Source organism: Anopheles marshallii, chromosome 2, assembly GCF_943734725.1.
Source record: "Anopheles marshallii chromosome 2, idAnoMarsDA_429_01, whole genome shotgun sequence".
NCBI lineage: Eukaryota > Metazoa > Arthropoda > Insecta > Diptera > Culicidae > Anopheles > Anopheles marshallii.
The window spans coordinates 38582608-38603032 of record NC_071326.1 but is presented as its reverse complement, the minus strand read 5'-3'; the positions used below and the strand labels follow the sequence as shown (position 1 = coordinate 38603032).

The 20425-nt window shown below is 44.9% G+C and overlaps 1 protein-coding gene across 1 annotated transcript; it reads left to right on the top strand.

Moving 5' to 3' along the window:
- Positions 1-11379: 11379 nt before the first annotated feature.
- Positions 11380-20059, top strand: LOC128715748 (uncharacterized). The gene is made up of 7 exons (XM_053810665.1): positions 11380-12115; positions 14993-15145; positions 15237-15714; positions 15847-16014; positions 16219-16408; positions 16545-16693; positions 17791-20059. The coding sequence occupies exons 1-7, from the start codon at positions 11380-11382 to the stop codon at positions 20057-20059; spliced, it is 4143 nt and encodes a 1380-aa protein (XP_053666640.1).
- The last annotated feature ends 366 nt before the right edge of the window (positions 20060-20425 follow it).

Genomic DNA, 20425 nt, shown 5'->3' with positions numbered 1-20425 from the left:
TGAACCGTGAAAACTCGACGACAAACGCTCACTACCCAAAGCCTTGGGCGATTGTTGGCGATGAATAATCCACTTCGCACACACATCCATCGGGCACTCTGGCCCCAATGGAAACGATGGCTGGCTAACGAACCAGCTAAACAACCGCACGGATGCACTCTTGTAGGGACACCGACACGCACACATACGTACACACATATACACTCTTCACCAACGGTAGGAATGGAGTGCAGTTCAATGCCAAACCGTCACTATGGGACGATGTTCTTGCAGCCGTAGCGTACACTCGGCTGCTGAGTGTTGCAGCATTTCCATTCCTTTTTGGTATACCCGTGCACGACAATAATTTGACATAATTCCTTATGCGAAAGCGAAGGATCGTGATGCGCGGAACGGTGTCAAACACATTTCAAATCACTGCCAGTCACAACTAGTTTTGAAGGGGTGCCACCATTGCCAGTGCCAACGCGTATCCATGCATCGTGAGCATAATCGACGAGCGATGCAGAACACACTGATGCCGTGCCGCGTACATGGTGCAAACGGTCTGCACGGTGCTGGGTGTATCGCAACCGATGGAGGCGCCCAGCTTTGCACCGCCAACAGCAAGGCGCACCTGTTTACCGCACGAATGAGGACGACGATATACGCGCGATTAATCCCATTGATTCCATTCACCTGTGCGCTAAATCGTGGCACATTGTTTGCAGATGATTAGCGCGCCGCCATCGTTCGGTGTGTCTCCCCGTGTGTGTGTGTGTGTGTATCTATTCTATGCACTTGCTGCAATTCGTGGAATTCGTGGACAAAACGCGTGACGCGAGGCGTATGCAATGACACGATGACGTTTTGGATATCGGTATCACGTCACGAAACACTTGACCACGCCAGGGGTTGTCTTGGGCTTGCGGAAATTTGTGCAGAGGCAAGCAAATCACCACACGCGAACAGCGCACATCGAACGCGTTTCACTCAGCGCTGGCTCGTGTCCTAACTCCGACTGAATGGGCTAAATGTTACGTTCGTCGGTCGATAGTGGTGTTGTTCGCGGGTTCCTCAAGGGTTGACGTTTACGATACGCACGAGCGTGTTGGTGTGTGGGTGCGCATGAGCGTCTGGTCCATACAACGAGTTGACGAAGGATGGTCAGCATGCCCAACAGAGCAGCCTCTGGAGGTGGGTTTGTGAACGAACGATGTGCACTCACAGTTTAGCAGCAGCAGTGCGCATGGCTAACAACGGGTTTTTTGTGTTTGACGTGTATGAGTGAGTACCGTTCAGCTGTTTTCGGTGGGTGCTTTCAGGCAATGCGTTTGTGCCATAATCGGTGAGGGTTGCTGCAAAAGTTGAAGAATGTAAAAAAAATGTTTCTAATTTTCGGATGAACATTTTTAATAATTTTTTTATGTCTTTTCGGAACTGAGATAGGTTTTAGTATTATTATAAGTTATCTTTTTTTGCAGTAAATTTTATTTTACAGATTTGCTTCTTGTGGTTTTATTATTACCAATAGTTATATTAGTAATAATCCAGTATTGTCTGTTTAAAACAGCATATATTATTCAGTTTTATACTTTTTAACGAAACATATGAAATTTACAATTTTAAATATTATGAGGTGTTGTTTTGTTATAGTTAAAATGGAAAACCTCTTGGTTTTGTACATTATGTTTTATGAGTACCACAATAGAAAAGAAACAACTAGTAAAGTAGGTTTGTATTTGCTACTCCCGCAACTATTTTTATTTTTTGGTTAGTGGATTTCGAGACTAAATATTGATTTAAGTGATTTATTACTAATTATTATTACAGAATGTAATGCAATGTAAAACAATTAATGACATCCAATAGCAGGGCATAACATTACATAAATAGTGTTTATTTCCAAAAAAATATGAATTTCCGATTGCGATTTGTGTTTCCTGCATAGAGACATATACAGGGCAATATATTACAATGTACAATATACGCAGGACAATTATAGGCAGTTTTTAAATTTTCATTTTGTATATTGTTCAATGAAGAAACCAGTAGGAGCTAGTTACTAGCGGTAACCAAAGGATTAAATTTACTTTTTCGCAATTGCTATTTATCATAAAAGTTGTAGTGTTTTTATATCGCTTCGATTAGATCTTACTACCATGTGTTAAAAGGATCACCACTCATTGAATTACACTGTGGAATGGTAGCTTACAATCTTAAAATACTGCTGCGCGATTAATTATACAATCAAATATATATATTCAATATTCAATACTATTAAATGACGTCGTTTTATTTATGAGTCATAACTGTTATCAATTGTTCGATATCCGGGATCAAACGTGAAATCTTTCAAGATTCGGCTGTTTTGTTTTGATGAAAATTGTCACCGATCGTGTAGTAGGCACGAGTAGCCGAGAGCGTGATCTCGCGCCGTTAGTGAGAGTTGTCGCCGTGCTGCTTCTCTGCTAGGTTCAGTCTACGATCGATCGCGGTGTTGTCAACACGTGCAGCACGAAATCGCGGATTCGACGCAGCGCCTTGATCGCGCTTTTTGTCGCCGTAAGGGCCATCGTCCCGTGTGCCATTCGAAAGCATTATACGTTTTACGTTACGAAAAAAGAAAGAAAAACAAAATACGAATCAACACTCTGCGCCGTGTGCGAGATAGAAAGGGAAAACGTTCGAAAGATTGCGATCGACAGTAACCACAAAAGCCAGTAAGTCTCTTTCGTCGATGTCGTGTGTGCGCCGGATTCATGAAGCGTTGGCATTCAAAAAATTTGAATAAGAAAAGCAACACGTTCGAATGCATCTTTCCGGTTGTGTTGTGTGCGGTTGCAGTGCGGTGACGAATTCCCTTGGGTGTGTAGTGAGATGATCGGGAGGATGTCTTGTCTTTCATGCGAAGCAATGAATTGTTGTGCGCGAAGTGTGGCATTTGTTACCGTTTGAAAAAAAGGTTTAAAAGTGTGCACGTTTTAAATATTCAATCGTTTACTGTTTGGTCTATACCCATGTGATCTTCAAGCTATGTATGAGAATGAATGTTTGTGCCAGAGTTAGTAAAAAGAACACGCAGGTCAAAGGGCAGCCTACTAAAATTGCTACATTTTAGGACGCAAAATTTGATGGAAACGCAGTTCAGTCACCTGGCTAAAAGAAGATCGCATCGCCTACTATTTTGCGCCCCGCGCCGCAAAAGACCCAATACATTGGGTGGTATTCACTGCGTCCCACGAGGGAAGAAATGTCGCGCAACGCAACGCATAACCAGCGCAACGGCAACTAAACCAGAGCGCACGAAGAAAAAGATCTTGTCGGCTTCTTCCTCTCGAGCGTTTTATAAATAACGCCACGCTACGCTCAGTGTTGCTTCCCAGCCCTTACTTTACCGTGTGTTCTTTTGCAGCAAAGAGTGCTGCCTAACACTAGCGTGCGCACATTAAGCTGAACACAGCATTAAACACGCAGCTGGCAGGCAGAGCCTTTTGCCGGTTTAGATCCGCCCTTCCGCCTTACCCGGGTGGACACGCACACGTGACATTGTGTGTATGCGTGCACGGTACTTTATTTTGTGTTTTTGCTCTTGCTCCTCCTCGCTACCCATAGCGGATGAACGCGCGTTTCGGTTGCGCTAAATTTATAAAGTGTCACGACGTAGGTTCGTTCCATACACGGTAGGTTCGTGAAATTTGAACACGGTAAGCCTGCCCGCGAAGGGGTAAGGTGGGACGGAAGGTGATCAAATCGAACGACGGGGAAAGAAAAGGAAAATGGCAGCGCGCTGATGTGGAGTGGAAAGTCATGCAGTTTACGTTCGAGAAAGAACACACCCCGGTGCGATTGCCAGTGCGATGACGGTGTTGACACTAGGAAGTGGATTTACGAAAGGAATCCCGCAGACGTAGAATTCCTTGCGCAAACCCATACCAAACCGGGTGCGGGCGAAGATCTGGTCGGTTGGGTGACAGCAATTGCGGATCTCGCACTGGTGTGATGCTGTTTTGTATGGTTGTGCTTTAATTTTCTTATCAAGTTCAGTGCGGTTCTTAATTGTTAGATGTTTATTTGACGAGAACTAAGAAACAAAAAAACTATTCAACTTACTCGCATGAGATGGATGGTTTTGGTCATGGGTTATTCTCAAGTAGTAAATGTGCCTTAACACGAGAAGTTTTTCGTCACCATAAGGAATGCAATCACGCGGCCATCCCCGATAAAATGTTGTTTGTGTTTTAGTATTGTGTTTTTATGCTTTCATCTCTTTCTGCTACTATGTTAAGATGGTTTGGTTCGGTTTTGCTAGTGAGAATTATTTTTAGATATCAAGCAGAACTTTTTTTCCTTTTCCTTTCTTTTTCTGTGGTATTTTGAGAATTTGCACAATGTAATTCAGTGAAAGTGATTATTGAAAATAGTTCTTTTTATTATTGAGGTTTTTGCAGGTATATCTTTTCGTCAAAGAAGTTTTATAATTATTGCAAAATGGAATTACAGCGATGATGAGTCGTTCACGAGTTGCACGCGCAAAACATAAATCCTATTTTATTAATGTTTATTAAATCATGGTTCAAGACAACAAACAAACAAACATTTAAACTTTAATTAAGCAATTTAAACAACGTAAATGACGAAAAATAATTAAAATCATTTTCATCAATTTAATATCAGAGGCTAAACAATTGTACCGAAGTTGATATATGACTTTTAAATATTTATTGTATATTGTACTTTAAATACTATTACACTATCTACTCTGTTCTGTAACAAGAAAACGTCTAAAATATAAAGTACGCTTGACATGCAAGGCGATTCTAGCGCTATACACTTTTTATTTCTTGCCGTACCATTTCGTGTAAATTATGATTTGTCGATATTCACATGACCACATAGCTATGTTACACACTGCATAACATACTAATACGGTTTAAAACGAAAACCGAAGTGATATCGATGTTTCATAGCATTTTTTATCCAATTACTTACTTCACATACATACAGACGACATTATCGCATTTTGAACGCAAAACACTCAATTGACGCGTTGGCCAATATTTCCTATTTGCTTACAAACTTTGAAATAAAAGCAAATAAATACGGTAATGGTAATGGACAACAGTGAGCAGTAACGAGACGAAGCCTTTATTTTTACATTTCTTTAGCTTCCGACAAGTGGATAGTGGCGAACAGATGTTGCCATTCGCACACCGATCAGCCGGAAAAAGCCAAACCATAGACGGGAGAGTTCCGCATTCGATTCGACTTTCTTTTGCAAAGCCCCAACCATACCGTACGTACGGAAACATTTCACATTCGGACATGTCTTCATGGCCTGTACACATTCCCTTTCTCGTTTCGATTAGAGACGCCGCACGCTAGGATAGGTTACCGGAAAATTAATGACCAACTAATGACGGCAGAAGTTTGGAAGCGACGTTCCATTGCGGCGTAGAAATTGGGTTCTTTCTATAATGCGTACCATTGACTGGGGCTGTGCAGGGAAGACTACGCTCGCCGAAGATGATGATGATGATAGCACACGAATTAATTAGCAGTTGCGTTGTATTGCAGTTTGCAGGTTGCGTCCGGTCCGACAGTATACCCGTTGCTCATGTCTTTTGCAAATGACAATCTTCGGAACCTGCAGGCCCGAGTGTATGCATTGGCAAACAGGTACAAGGATGGATTGGATGGTGTTTTCCATGCTTCGTTTTCTATTTCGCACACTCTTCTGCAATGCTAGTTACGGCATGTTCGTAACGTTGCAAACGCATCTGTAGCATCTGTGGCATACCGGGCGAAGACACATTTTGCCTTCATTGGCCACAAAAGTAAATCAATCTTCTTCATTCGTTACCTACCATTTCGTGCTTCGCCACTGCTCGAATCCAACCCGTGCGCACATAAAAGCGAGTTGACTCATTTTCATGTCATTCGGGGATTTTTTTTTGTTTTTCGCCCTACCATTGACACGATCCTGGTGCAGATATGATGAATGCTGCACGTGCCCACAGCTGCACGGGTGCATCCCAAAAATTAGGGTTACAAAAAAAAAAAAACCATGGAACATATGGTACCGAGCGGAGTCTTTTCGCTTTCGAGCTCCGTTTCGGTTACGGTTTGCATCTGTAAATGGTGTTGCAGCTGTACAGCACGGAACGACTATGCAGGGAGTCGGAAAGATGTTTTGAGTTTAAAGCAGTCCCTTCGATGCGATATCCCAGGAAAAGATTGCCGAGTGCAGAAGTTTGTCCGTTTTTCCTGTTGGTGGGTAATTTTTCCTACTTGCGCTCGTGCTGCTCGTGCCGTGCAGTCGTACAGTTGTGGCCCAGGGGCAATTAAAGTAACAACCATGCAGCACTTCATTCAGCCATGGAGCTGAACGGTTGGTATTGGTTGACGTGTAATGAAGCAACGGTTTCCATGGCAGGCGAAAAAGGTGAACTTTGCCCGGCTGGAGTCCTTCGGGTATGGGCGATGCAATGCGAATGATCGCACTGCTGCGTTACGATGACTCTTCTCCGATGCCCTTTCGAATGAGGAAATGGCTGTAACGACCGCACCACAGAATGTCTGAGCGAAGTTGTAGGATATAGTTCGCTTCATTCGACCAGTTTTATTGGTGCCCAGGGAGACGAATGGATTGGTTCGCAGTCGCAGGTATGTGGAGTACCGTGCGGTGTTGGGGCAATGGCAAGACTTCCCGAAAGTCGGGTTCCACAGACAGGAACAGATGTTCGACGGGTACGGCTTGCACTTATTTCCATCCCCATCCAAGTGCGACAGTAACGCGCCTGCTATGCGTATATGGTCCACATGGAAGATGATGGACTTTGACGCAAAACGGGAAAACGCATTTGCTCCTGCCGTACTTCATAAGAAATTTGCTTCCACTGCTCGTCCAAATGCTCGTCCAGAGTGTAGTTTAACGGGGATGGAGTTTAATTTTAGCTCTTCCTTCTCGTCGCGGTGTCGACTACGAGTGCTCTGGATCTTAGATAGAGCTGGTGCGCATAGGGCAGCGAGTGTGCCGCGTCTGTCTACCGACGGAATACCCGATCGCCGGATATTGACCGGATCAATGCGAAACTTTGAACAGTGGAAGCGAAAAGAACTATCCCTGTCGTGGTACGGGTAAACTTTAATTAATTGCATTCGACGATAGTTGCGGAACCGCGCTCAATGGGGTCTGCAAAGGCACAGCGAAAGTTCGGCGATTGGTGGAAATCGTCCGGACGGCGATGTTTTGATCATTTGATGAAATATTACCGTGGATAGACCTGCGCTGTCTACAGTACCGGGACCAACTGGGCACCTTACGATGGGCGTTGGTCACTCGATTCTAACTCGTTCTGTCCTCGCGAATAAGCCGGAAGTCTGCAGCTGGTGCTGGCGTTTGTGCCCATACTGTGTACGCTTCCTTAATTAATAAAGTTTGAGTGGTGCACGTTTGATGGGTACAGGAAAAAAACACACAAACCTACATAAAGGCATCCGGTCACTTGTACTTTTGCTCGAACGCTTCCTTCTGGTTGGACGCGTATCTGGTCGCGCACATCGCACGTTTCCTGTCCATCGGACACTACACGCAACCGGGGCTGGAATTGGGTGAATGGTTGATCTGGTGTAATTTTTCTTTTCCGTCGCATTGGTTTACGGAGCCAAACGTCGAGCACTTTGGATCCCTGGTGGCAATAAAACTCCAAGATTCATCAAGAAGTTATGATGCCCCCTGTTTGTGTTTCCCGCGTCGTTCCATTAGTTCCGCCCGCGGTTTTTTCAAGAGAGCATTTTTGGCTTACAAAAAGCGGTCGGTGGGCAGATGATGGGTGACGCCAGGATGCGAAGGTGTTTCTATTTATACATGGCCGGTTTGCGAGCGGCACGTAACTGGTATGCGTACAGTGTTCATGGGACGCAACGGCAATACCACGCGTCAGATGCACGAAGAGCGATAATTATTGTTCAGTAAACAGAGCAAGTAGCCGAAATGGTGACGGTCGGCACGCAATGGAACATGTTGTGATTCGTTGGTGCCGGGCTTCCGGTGAAGTGTTTAGCATCCAAATTCAAACAACATAACTGAATATTGGATGGATGGTGATGAAAGCGAATGGCAAATGACTGGTGTAGGATGATTTGATGAATTCGCGGGCATGGGGTACGCACGCACGTATAGATTAGCATGATAACTCGATGCTTTTTGCATCGATTTGCCAGAACTTACTTCGCATACATAGCATTCTGCTATCAAATGGATTGGTAGAAATACAATAATCCAATCGCTACCGGAATGAATTAAATATATTCATATTCTGTCAATTTTGTCGCATGACTTTCAGTGAACAAAAGCCACTAATGTAATTTGAGATAACATGATACGCAGTGTTCATAGTAGCTTCTAGATCAATTTTATCGAATCTCTTAAAATTTTCAGGTTGATGTAGAAGATTTTTAACTTGGAATTTGACTACACGTGTAACGTAACGAGAAATTGCCACTCGGACAATTATCATTCGCAAGATTGCTGGGGCATTTGGAATGCATTGAAATAGCTTATAAAATATAAATGAATAATGGATGGATACATCAGATCCATCAATAAGTCCCATGGCAGGAATTTCGAGCAACAATGACAATATGCAACGAGCAAGTTTGTGTTTTCTTGTGATTGGAGCATTGGTAAAGACCTGTATCCTGTACGAGCAGGAATCAACGTTTAATTTTGTCACAAAATTCAATGATATTTGATCGAATTCCTGTATTTTGTGTATTTGTAACATCATAACGAATTAATACATTGGAAAAATATCGTGTATATTTTGGTATTTCAAAACACTTTTAAATTTTGTAAAGAACAATGCGGTATGGTTGGTTTTATTATCTCTTTTTTATCTTTAAAACATGAAAGTATTGCAATCATTACTTTTCACATTCCGTCTGGAATTTAATCATCCAATACATTCACACATAGCGTTTCGATTTTTCATGACCCAGCATGGTGTTATTCTATTTATTTTATGCTGTCGCAATACTCATCAACAGATCATTATAACAAAAATGTATGAATCTTCAAAAACAAGTGTACAGTGAATTTGAAACGTTTAAAAAATGCGTCTTAAAAATATCACAACTTTTCAGGCGCACAGATGAGAATGAGACGTATAGAGCCCAAACCCAGAACAATGTACTCATCGCAAGCAGATGTTTGTGGTTCTGCGAATTAAAGTAAAAAAAAAAACCACACAAAAATCGTATCGATTCAGTCATACCACCGAAAGTACGCACACTCATTGAGACCGTTTTTTGTGCCGCGTTGACATTGAACTGCATCAACGCAAAGGAATGTGCAAATTGTCTCTTAGGCTGTACCATTTCTGGCGAAGTTTTTTTTTATTCCATTTTCGTTTGTTTTTTCGAAGAATTTAGGTACGTTTTCACAAAAAAAAACGAAAGAAATCGGTAACCATTTGCCCACAGGCATGTAAATAAGCGGTTGTTTGCGCCGTGAACTTACACGGCCTCCAATAAAAAACTCATGCTTTTGCTTGTTGAACCGTGTAACTGGGGCTCGAAATCATCAAAGCTATGCGGTCCGTACGCGTTTATAGGTAAATCATGTGACTGACAAGCGCACGGACATGAAAAGTTGCCCTCGAACGACACTAATAGAGTGTTGGTGTTGATGTAAATGAGCTGTTTTCGAACGGCTTAATTGATACTCTGCTGGTTTTTGCTTGGTCTGACGTGGATCGGGTACCGCGCAATAGAACAAGCTCGCTGGAAGTTGAGCGAGAGCATGTTATGATCCTTTTCATGTCTTCATTTTCTTCCCTTCTTCGTGGTGGAGGTTTTTTGAATTCCTTGCGACACTAAGCGCTTTCGTTTGGGATATGTAAAGTATTTTTGGGTACACACAATCATTTTCGCGCAATTCAAGTGCACAACAATATCACACAACATACACCCGTTCGCATCGTGTTTGAAGGCGCACGAGTTCTTTCGTAAAACCCCGCAACCGAAAACGACGAAGCGGAGAAACGAATTTTTGGGAGATGTGTGAGTGTGATCGAGGGGGGCGTGGACGTGGAAAGTGATGGAGGACATCGGTAGCATAAAAATAGCCCGCACTAGATGGGCAGATGCTTAAGATGACGCTTTTTTTGTACGTAGAATTTGTTTTAGTATTTTTTTGGTTGTTGCTCGTTGGTGTTCATTTTTAGTTCGCCCGTTTGTGTTCGCCCCGCACCGTGCACTGTACGGCAGCTGCGGTGTTCTGGCAGGCTGTCCTCTCTAATGCATCTCTTTACACACGCCATCCCCCAAACCAATCTGCGTTTGAAAACACAAACAGCGGGCCCCCATTAGTTGGTAGAACTCACTTAAAACCGTTTCGCGTTTCACCATAGCGTAAACATCTGATTAGCTGCCCGGTATATGGTGGGACCAGGCCAGAAGGAACGGATGTAGCGTGAGTGTGTGTGTGCGTGTAGAAGCAGATTTTCTTTTATTTTCCACCTGTCCTCTTTACGCACTTGAGGCGCTAGCTGGTGTGAGGAAGGAAGAACGGCGCATTATCATGTTGTGTCATCGGGGCCGGTAATCCTTCGTACACCCAAGACCCAAGTATTCCTTTTTCCCCAGGTTCGTAGTTTTAAATGTAGCGGTGCATACATGCATGCTCGGAGTATGATACAGTGCTGTTGGCATTTTAGCTTTGCTCTAAACAATCCACGCCGCCCTCACCGTCACCATTGTGCCAACTGTGATGCTATTGTTTTTCTTTTTTTTTTGGTTTAAAACATTTGGTAGCTGCCCTTTTAGTTTGTAGGTCGACAAACAACGTCGTCGTGCCGATGCATCGTTCTGTGCTCATCACAATGTTGAGTTTAATGTTATCGTTTCATCTCCTTCTAGATTACGAACCATCACCAGCAAGTGTAAGAGATGATCTGCAAACTGAACAATATAGCTGCTCAAATCCGAAACGTGCTATGAGGGTTACGATTAAGTTACGAGCGTTACAGCACAACTAAAGAAAAAAAATCAAAAAGCACGGTGCAGTGGGATCAAGCGAACGTTACAATCACCATTAGCTGTGTGGGAATGTATTGAAGTTTTGTGTTGTGTGAATAACATAAAAAAATGCGAGGTGGATAAAGGAGTGCGTGATAAATTGCGCGACAAGTGTGTGACAGATTCCAGAAAACAAATAATGTTAATAAATTCCCGATCATACAATTTCTGGGATGGTATTTAAACGCAGTTTTGTGTGTGATGATTTTTTTCTGCGAAACCAAGTGATTACGTGTGGTGAATAGTTTAGCGTGGCGTGAATATTGCGTACCTTTTCCACTTCCATTTAATGTAAGCTTCTTCATAATATAAAACAAAATGACGAGCTTACGAGTGCTCACATTGCTTATAGTAGTCCTGTCGGTGAGACTCGGGTACTCGCAGGTCGAAACTATACTTGACAGCAGTGAGTACGATGACTTGGGGTTACCCACCGCGACCGAACGTAAACCCCAGATTGCGGGTTTCCTCTCAAATGACGGAACCGACCTCTACCCATCGGTATCGATGTCTAACGATGGTCCATCGATTGCGTACCAGCAGCGTCCGTCGATCTCAAATTACGGCAACAATCCATTCATAGCCCGTGCCGAACAGTACCGAAAGGCGCACAGTGTGGGCTTACGACAGCAAACCCTGTCCTCGCAACAACAGCAACAGCAGCATCAACAGCAACAGCAACAAGGATATGATCCGCGGGACGGCACACCGTACACACGCGACATCGCAGTGAAGCAAGGGATACTGCGGGGTTTCGTGCGTGTGATGCATCCCCAGTCCGGGTTAAAGAATGTCGATCAGTTCCTTGGAATACCGTACGCTGAGGCACCGGTCGGCTCGAGACGCTTCATGCCGCCGAGTGCGCCGATACCGTGGAACGGGCTCAAGATGGCTACCAAACTGTCACCGGTATGTCCACAGAATCTTCCCAGCCTGAACAATGCGAACAATAACTACTCCAAGGGACGGTACGATCAGATCAAACGATTACTGCCCTACCTAAAGGTGGAAAGTGAAGATTGTCTGTATCTGAATCTATACGTGCCAAGTTACGGTGAGTTTTTTGTTGTTGTATTTAGTGTTTAAAGCAAACTAATTAAAGTGAGATGTTTCCGAAGATAGACTGACGTGCAACGTTGGTGGTCAGTTGACGTCAAATCGAACCATTGGCCGGAACAGTAAACATTGGAGCAGCAAATGTCCGGTGTACAAAATTGGAATCACACGTATACTAATCTGCCGCATCCATCATAAACGTAACGATTGGCTGGTTGTGTATTATTTCTACAGGCGGTTACCGGTAGAAGCTTCACACGCAAAGTTTGTCTCTGCGTCCTTGAATGTGTGGATCGCTCAGTGGCGCCAAACAAATTTCGATCAGCACGCGTAAACGCGGGTGTTGATTTGGATGGCGTTTGCACGGTATTTTCGACTCGAGTTCGTTTTCTTTGCTCTCGTGCTCGTTGTTTGGCGCTTACCCCCCATGGTGACACCATCCCACGTGTCGTGGGGTGTCCGTCTTCGGGAAATGTGGGTCGCAAGAAGGCCAACTCGAAAGTCGCGATCGCACTTGGATCTGTTCCATATTTTATACCCTTCACTTGGCGCTATTAATTGGTTTTTGCCACTAGGAATTAATGCTTGTTTGCTGGTGGTGTAGGTTTATTGATCATGGTTGTGGTCAAAATATGGAGTGCGATTGGCGAAAATGATTTTCTACTGCCATTCGGGATTTATCAATACAGTTTTGTATTTTAATTTTCTCTAGAACATATTATTTTAAATATGTACATATTTACAAAGTTTTAAAGCGAATGCAATAATAATTGACCATATAGAAATATATTAGATAAAAGAAAAGCTTTGAATCACTCGTTTAATTATGCAGTTTTTTACACTCCTCATTCGTGTATAACGCAGATTTTAATCCTTTGAAGGAAACAAAAGAAACATCGAAACCAAACCCCTTTTCGCACATAGAGGATGTAAATGTTTTCATGCATTCGCCGGCAATGGAATAACTAACCAGCGTATATGAGCTAGCGAACCGTTCAGGTACGGAAGGCTACTTGAGTAGTCTGAAGACCGTGTATGTGTTTATTTCGTTTGTATTGTATCATTCTGTTGCATTTTAACCGCTGGCCAATCTAGCATTTGGCGAAGCAAACCTGAATTTTGGCTGCTATTTTCAGCATTCGGATGAAAATTTATGTTCGCATTATATGCGGAACGGTTGAGAATGGAATTAATTTTACTCCCCCTCTCGGCACCATTCTGATTCACTCTTGGTGCGGAAGAGTCGATGGCGGCCACTGTCACCTACCTGGCACAAGGTGAGAGTACGCGGGTTTAAAAACGAATCCGTAAAACAGAGACGAGTGCTAAAATCTCCCAAGCAGCGGATAGTGTTCGCTTCGTACCGGACAGGAGGCAAAAACAGCAGCAAACAAAATTGAATTTAATAAACGAAAAACAACTCACCGCGGTATGGTTCTGCGTGTGGAAACGCTGGTGTGCTCAGGATGTACAGGGCGTCGCGGGGTGTACGGTAAAGAGCGTAAATTTTATTACGTTCAGCAGAATTCAATTACTGACCCACTTCACAAACGCGAAAATGATCGTCCGTTTCTTCGGTGTCGGCCCATCATGCTGTAGTTAAAAATTTGCCAAAGATGAAGAGAATAAACGAAGTTCGACAGGACCTCGATGCGGTTGCTTGCAGTGGCACGCTTTATTCAATTCCTGTTGCATTCGCGTTGTGGAATGAAGCAGGTGGGTTGAAAGGTTTCGTTGGAACAATGCCAGTCCAGCTTTTGGGGAGGTTTCTGTGTGGGCCAAAAGTTTCAAGGATATTGAGGTCAGGAATTTCGGTGGATTGTTTGGGTTGTTTGTGAAATATTACTTTATCGCGTAGCGTAGGTTGGGAACATATTTTTAAACAGCATTTCTATGCGAAAATAAAATGAAGTTTTGGAAGGAAAATAATTTGATCAAATAATTCAAACTAAGTATTAGTAAAAAGCATGGTTCAAGTAATTAATGATCTTTGTTAATTTAACGCTAGCACGTTCAGGATTAAAAAGCACGGCTTTAGTTGGACTGATAAAAAAAAATCTGTTATCTTTAATGGGCGAATTTCCCAAAATTTAAAAAATACATTTGCATTTTGAACATCGTGCCCTTTCTGCAACTCTCTACAAATAGTGTCATTGTTTACCGATGCATGAATGCTTCTTCATCGGTAGAAAAATGATAAACATGTTAGCTCTAATGAGAAAACCTTAAGATTCAAGTGTTTAAGAGAGACACAATATTCTAGGAAAGCCTTCAACGGTGTCGTTGAAGGAATGGAAAGTATAGTTAAGTTTGGAGTATATTGTTACTACAGCTTGTACTATATGTAATAGTATACAAGGTTCTTTATGAAAAAGCTAGATAACAGATGGGCTGTTTGGGGTTTTTCCTCACCAAAGTAAAGTTTTTAGCATTTGATTGATATGAAAAACATCCTTGTATTGCTTATTTCGTGTGAATACGATGCAAACTCCCCGTACATTATAACCCCCCGAACAGCTCATTCAAGGTAAAATGATTTCCTATAGATATAGTGTATTATGAAAATAAATGCACAACTGTTTGAAAAATACAGATGGACCGCTTCGCAAAAGCATAATTATGTTCGCACAAAACATGAAATCTAATCAACCATCGCTGCACACATACTACCTTTTGCTCGTCGCATGTTTTGTTGGAAAACACGAACCTAAGCAGCGGTTTTCAATTTCAACCGACCACACCTACCCGGCAACACGGCCAATCGTGGCAGTTACGTCTGTAATTTGATATTGAATTTCAATTAGCGTGTATTGTGCGGCACAGTGCTAGTTAGTGCATCCTTTTCTCACCTGCACCTGTTCCTTGTGCTTTGCAGATGGTATCGGACCACAGACTAAGTATCCCGTTATCGTGTACATCCACGGTGAATCGTACGAGTGGAACAGCGGTAACCCATATGACGGGTCCATCCTGGCCAGCTACGGTCAGGTGATAGTGGTCACGCTTAACTTCAGACTGGGCATTCTCGGTAAGTACTCAACACTACGCACCAGGGAACCAGGCAGCCGTACTAATTGGACCACTTTACGTTCGTTTCTCATGCCCCCACGTGCTCTCAGGTTTTATGAAGCCCGGCATCAGCGATCATACGACCAGCAACTTCGGCCTGCTGGACCAGATAGCGGCCCTGCAGTGGATCAAGGAAAACATTGGTGCGTTCGGTGGGGACGCGAAGCTGGTGACGGTGATGGGCCAGGGTACGGGTGCGGCTTGTGTCAACTTTCTGATGGTGTCACCGGTAGCCAAGGGATTGTTCCATCGGGCTATTCTGCTGTCGGGATCGGCACTGTCCGATTGGGCCCTGACGCAGCACCCGCTGCAGTCAACGATGCAGGTCCTGCAGGGTCTGAACTGTCCACTGAACGGTGAAAACGACGAGGTGACGGCCTGCTTGCGCCGCAAGCGCTACAGCGAAATACTCGGCGTTAAAACTGCGTCGCCCCAGTTTTCGACCCGGTTTGGGCCGATCGTCGATGGGCTGGTCATACCCAATATGCCGCACAAAGTCATGGGCCAGTACAGTGACATTTTTAGTGGGTAACCGTCGTGTGATTTATCCCATCGTGGCCACTGTGCGTTTCAGAAATTAATTTTGATTTATCATTTTTCTTCCCTGTTTCACGGGCTCGTGCCCGCCACAACCCATTGGACTGCCGGGAATCAACGCAGATACGATCTGCTGTATGGCATGACCGAGCTGGAATCCTATCACATCCTGAATGCGGTCGCGCTCACGTACGGGCTGCTGGAAAACGAACGAGACAATTTATTGCGATTTTACATGCAAAATCGCTTCGAAATACGTCCCGACCTGGCCCTCGCTGCTACATTGCGCGAGTAAGTGGATTTTATTTCATTCGCTGCATTATTTCTTCCAGCACTGGTCGCACTTAGCGGGCGGTGCGGCATGGTGGCTGCAGTGGGAGAGGAATTTAAATTGCACGATAGAAAAACGGAAACAGACAGCAACGTGTTTCGACACACTCATTACATCCCGTTTTACCATATTCCTTTTTTTTTGTTTTGTTCACCCGGCTCTAGGTACACCGACATCTACATGGACCCGAACAAGGCACTGGCCGACGAGCATCGGGACAACCTGCTGGAGATACTGTCCGATGCGCGCGTCGCTGCCCCGATGGTCCAGACCGGTCTTTATCTGTCGAAGGTCAACCCCAAGTGCTACATGTACGTGTTTGGCCACAACAGCGAAGCGGGCGAGTACGGACGAGTGAGTGTTTTAGCCGATCGAGCGTCTCCGGCGTAGCGGCAGCACATGAATGATGTCTAATTACTGGTAACCGTTCTCGGTGTTCGGTTTATCTATTTTGGGTTTTGTCCATTTTTTCTTCGGTCGCATACAACAGCTATCGCAGAGCGTGGTAGGCGAGGACTTGGCGTACGTGTTCGGTGCCCCGCTTGGACAGGTGGGTCCATTCCAGCACCATTACAATGCGCGCGAGCGATTGTTTTCCGAGGCGGTGATGAAGTATTTTACCAACTTTGCCAAAACCGGGTAAGGGGAGTTAAGTTTTTGTTGAATGTGTTGTCTGATTTGATGTCGTTTTGAAGCATTAGTAACATATGAAATTAATTTAGTATTCAAACTTAAATGTGACATTTTGTGAAAGGCCTGCAATCCCTTCAATAGTTCAGTTTATCAATGCGACATTTTTGGCGCTTCTGACGCAACTTGAATTGAATTTAAAATAAGAGTATATACAGTCTTTTATGTACAAACAGTTGAGTACTGTATATTATATAAAGTCTATGCACTACTAGGATATCCCCGTAAGCCGAATATCATCGTCTGAAGAAAATATTTTCTTCTATGATCCTTCTAGCGCATCAAGAAAATTTTCATAACTCTTTGATAAATTGACATTAAATGAAATGCAATAAAGCTAGAAACAGCTTACTAATTAAACATCAGATCAAAGTTACGCAAGCATATTGTTTATATTGAGTTATCATATTTTTTTTAGTTGCAATTAAATTCTTACCTAAAGTTTGAAATATTGTGGATTGAAGCATGGGCCCCATTTTCGAGAAAAGATTGTCTCTGTACTCTGTAATTTAAGCATGCAATCATTAGCAAAGTTTTTATGCAATGTTCGAGTGAGTGACAACATAAAACCCTTTGACTGTCAAACCCAAATGAGAAAGCGTGAAAGGGATCATCCTTACTGAAAACATCCATTCGACATAACATGGCAGACTTTTTAATTAAATTGTTCAATCGATAATGCTTTAAAAGCATGTTCCACATTATGGTTTTGCTATGCATGTAAAACTAACCAACGAACTAATCTGCTTTGCTGCAAATTCCTTCAGCTGGATACGCCCCCGCCTGGCTCAAATTTCCCGTGTGTGTGTGTGACGAGTGCATACGTGCTGCAGATAGACGCTTTTCTATCGATGCAACGCTGGATGCATGCGTTTACATGAGTGAAGTTGTGCCAAAGTTTTTGACCAGATTTTCATTCCGGCTTCACTCGTGGCTAGCCATGATTACAGCAAACAAATAATTGGTTTTCCTCGGGCCGTGTTCTTGCCATCTTTCCCTCTCTCTTTCTCTCTCTCTCTCTCATACAACCCTTTTCATTTCCCCAGCAATCCGAAGGCACCGTGGAAGGATCTATTTTTGAATCTCAACCCGGAAGATTGGTCGTACTACGATGTTGACTGGCCGGAGTACAACAGCATCAACCAGAGCTATTTGCACATGGGCATAACGCCGGTCGTGGGCCACCGGTACCGGCAGAAGTACATGAAGTTCTGGAACGAAGAGCTACCGGAAGAGCTGAAGAAGATTACCAGTTCGAAGGCGTACGCTCCGTACTCGGACTTCTTCAGTCCGCCGGGTGCTGGTAAGGGTAGCGTCGGTGCGGGCATTGGTCGGATTCGGGGTGGCACTACACCCCATCCCGATTATCCTACCGGTCACATTAACCTGTATCCGATCCACGTAGACATCGAGCGTCCGACGGAGGATCCGTTTAAGGAGCTGCTGTATCAGATGAAGGACCCTCTGGCTGGGCCCGGTATGTACAATGCTCCCGCCACGTCCTCTGCTGCTGCTATACCGGATAAGGGAGCAAGTCCTGCCCAGCTGGCTGCCGGTGTGGATCATCAGAAGCACCAAAAGCATCTGAAACAAGTTCAACAGTCCGCGAAGGATCCATTTGGATCACCGGGTGACGTAGAGCTGGATGGAAGTGCGACGGAAATCATGAAAAGTGAATCGACGCTCACTGTTCTGATAGCAGTCGCCATCGTGTTTCTGCTGTTTAACATCGTCGTCATCGTGGGGTATCTCGTGCGCCGTCATCTTGGCAAGGGTGGAGTGGGAGCTGGAGGGCGCAAGGTGAAACGAAAGTACGACGATTCAATGCTGGAGAGCGCGGCCGCCGTCGTGGTGTCCGGCGTGAGTCTCGGCGAAAAGGAAGACGGATGCAATCAGCTGCATGCCCATCACCATCATCATCTGCATCACGGTTCTTACCTGTTGGACGAGGCTGCAACGATGATGCTGAGGAAATCGAATTCGTACGAACCGGTGGCAAAGCAACCGTTTGGGGACGATGTTCACGGACCGGTTTCGATCGGTGTCGATGCGGTCGATTCGCATACGAAGGTGTGTGATTGGATGGTGGCATCGTCAGGCTGCCGGATTCCACCGGTCGTGCCTCCGCACAAGATCAGTGTTGCGATTGATGCTACACCACAAGCGCGTGGCAACAGTGTGCTACGGCAGGAACCGATAGAGATAACGAAGGCAAAATCGTTTGAGTATGGACCGACGGACGAAGTGGACTGTGCTGCCCGAGGTTGTCCTGGGGATGACACGGTTCGGGAAGCTGATTCGAGCGGTACCGGCAGCAGCTCTTCCGGGACTACGTCATCCTGCTCTAGTTCAGCGGCCACCGATGAGCTGAAACAGGCGATGCCTGCTGGCATTTATTACAACTGTCCGGAATATTCGTTGCGACGGTTCGGTGCGGCCGAGGGTGGAGAAGAAGAGGTAACAAGCTTCATCGAACCGGAGATCCCGGGAGATATAAACGTAACGTCCCGTGATGAAAGTACCGAAAAGGATCTCCTTTCGCCTGAAGAAGCGCTTCGAGTAATTCAGAGGAGGAATTTCCCCAAAGTGCTCCCGGACCATCCACGGTCCGGTGGAGTCGGAGGCGCAACGCTCGGTACCTCCATGAAACGACGCTCGCTGCCTCCACAGTCACTGTACGGTCCGCTACCCCACGGTAGTCACAGTTTGCGTCGAGATGCGTCTGGCGGTGGACGATTGATTCCGGCACCACCACCACGTATCTGTTCCACCCTCGGTCGACCGGCAGCCGTTCGACAGGCGCGAACAAGCCACAACTTCATCAGCTCACCACCGATAGTGGCCGAGGAGCCACCGGTCGAAGAGGAACCTCCGATCGCGCTGAACACGCTGCACGTGGGCCCATTGTTACCGACACACCAGGAAAGCACCTACATGACAATATCTCGCCAGAACTCGGTGGACTCGGAGGGTGATCCAAGCTCGCTGGCGAACGAATCACAGACAGAGCACGAACACGTTGCGGATGACGTCGAGGAACAACCACCGGTCGACATCATTTGTATAGAGCATAAGCCGGAAAACCACTACAGCTACGTGCGGCCAGTTGGCTTAATGCGAACACCGTCCTCATTTAAGTGTTTCGATACACCACGAACGGGTAGTGGGGAAATGCGAAGTGCGGGCGATGGTGAAACGTTGCAGCCTGCGCCATGCGATGGAGACGCCCAGCTACCCGTACGGGATAAGTTTAGTTCCGATTCTTCCGCTACCGACACGACATCCGGGAGTACCGGCACGATAAAGAAACTGTAAATAGCAAAGCAAGACAACTTTGGATGGAAGCCGGGACTCTTTCACGCGTGTCTGCTGGCTTCGTTTGACTAACGAGAAGGATATTGATTTGTGCGCTTTGTAGGTAGCGCACTGTTTGCAGCACTAGTGCAAACGGGTTTGTCATGCACTTGAAGCATGAAGTATTTATTCTTAGGATCACGTTCACTTGCAATATCTTCCGGATGGGCATACAAACCGTACTGGTTTTCTCTACCGGGAACAAACATCCCAAAACCTTGTTACACATGTATTTGACCATTCGCGCGAATAAACGGCGCGTCTGTACTACTCATGTTCCAAGCATTCGGACCAAGGACCGACCGAGATACACATACACATGAAGAT

Coding starts and splice junctions, on each gene's coding strand:
- LOC128715748 (XM_053810665.1), top strand. CDS start 11,380: ATGACGAGCTTACGAGTGCTCACATTGCTTATAGTAGTCCTGTCGGTG. Junction 15,715..15,846: donor TACAGTGACATTTTTAGTGG/GTAACCGTCGTG, acceptor GAATCAACGCAG/ATACGATCTGCTGTATGGCA. Junction 16,015..16,218: donor CTCGCTGCTACATTGCGCGA/GTAAGTGGATTT, acceptor ACCCGGCTCTAG/GTACACCGACATCTACATGG.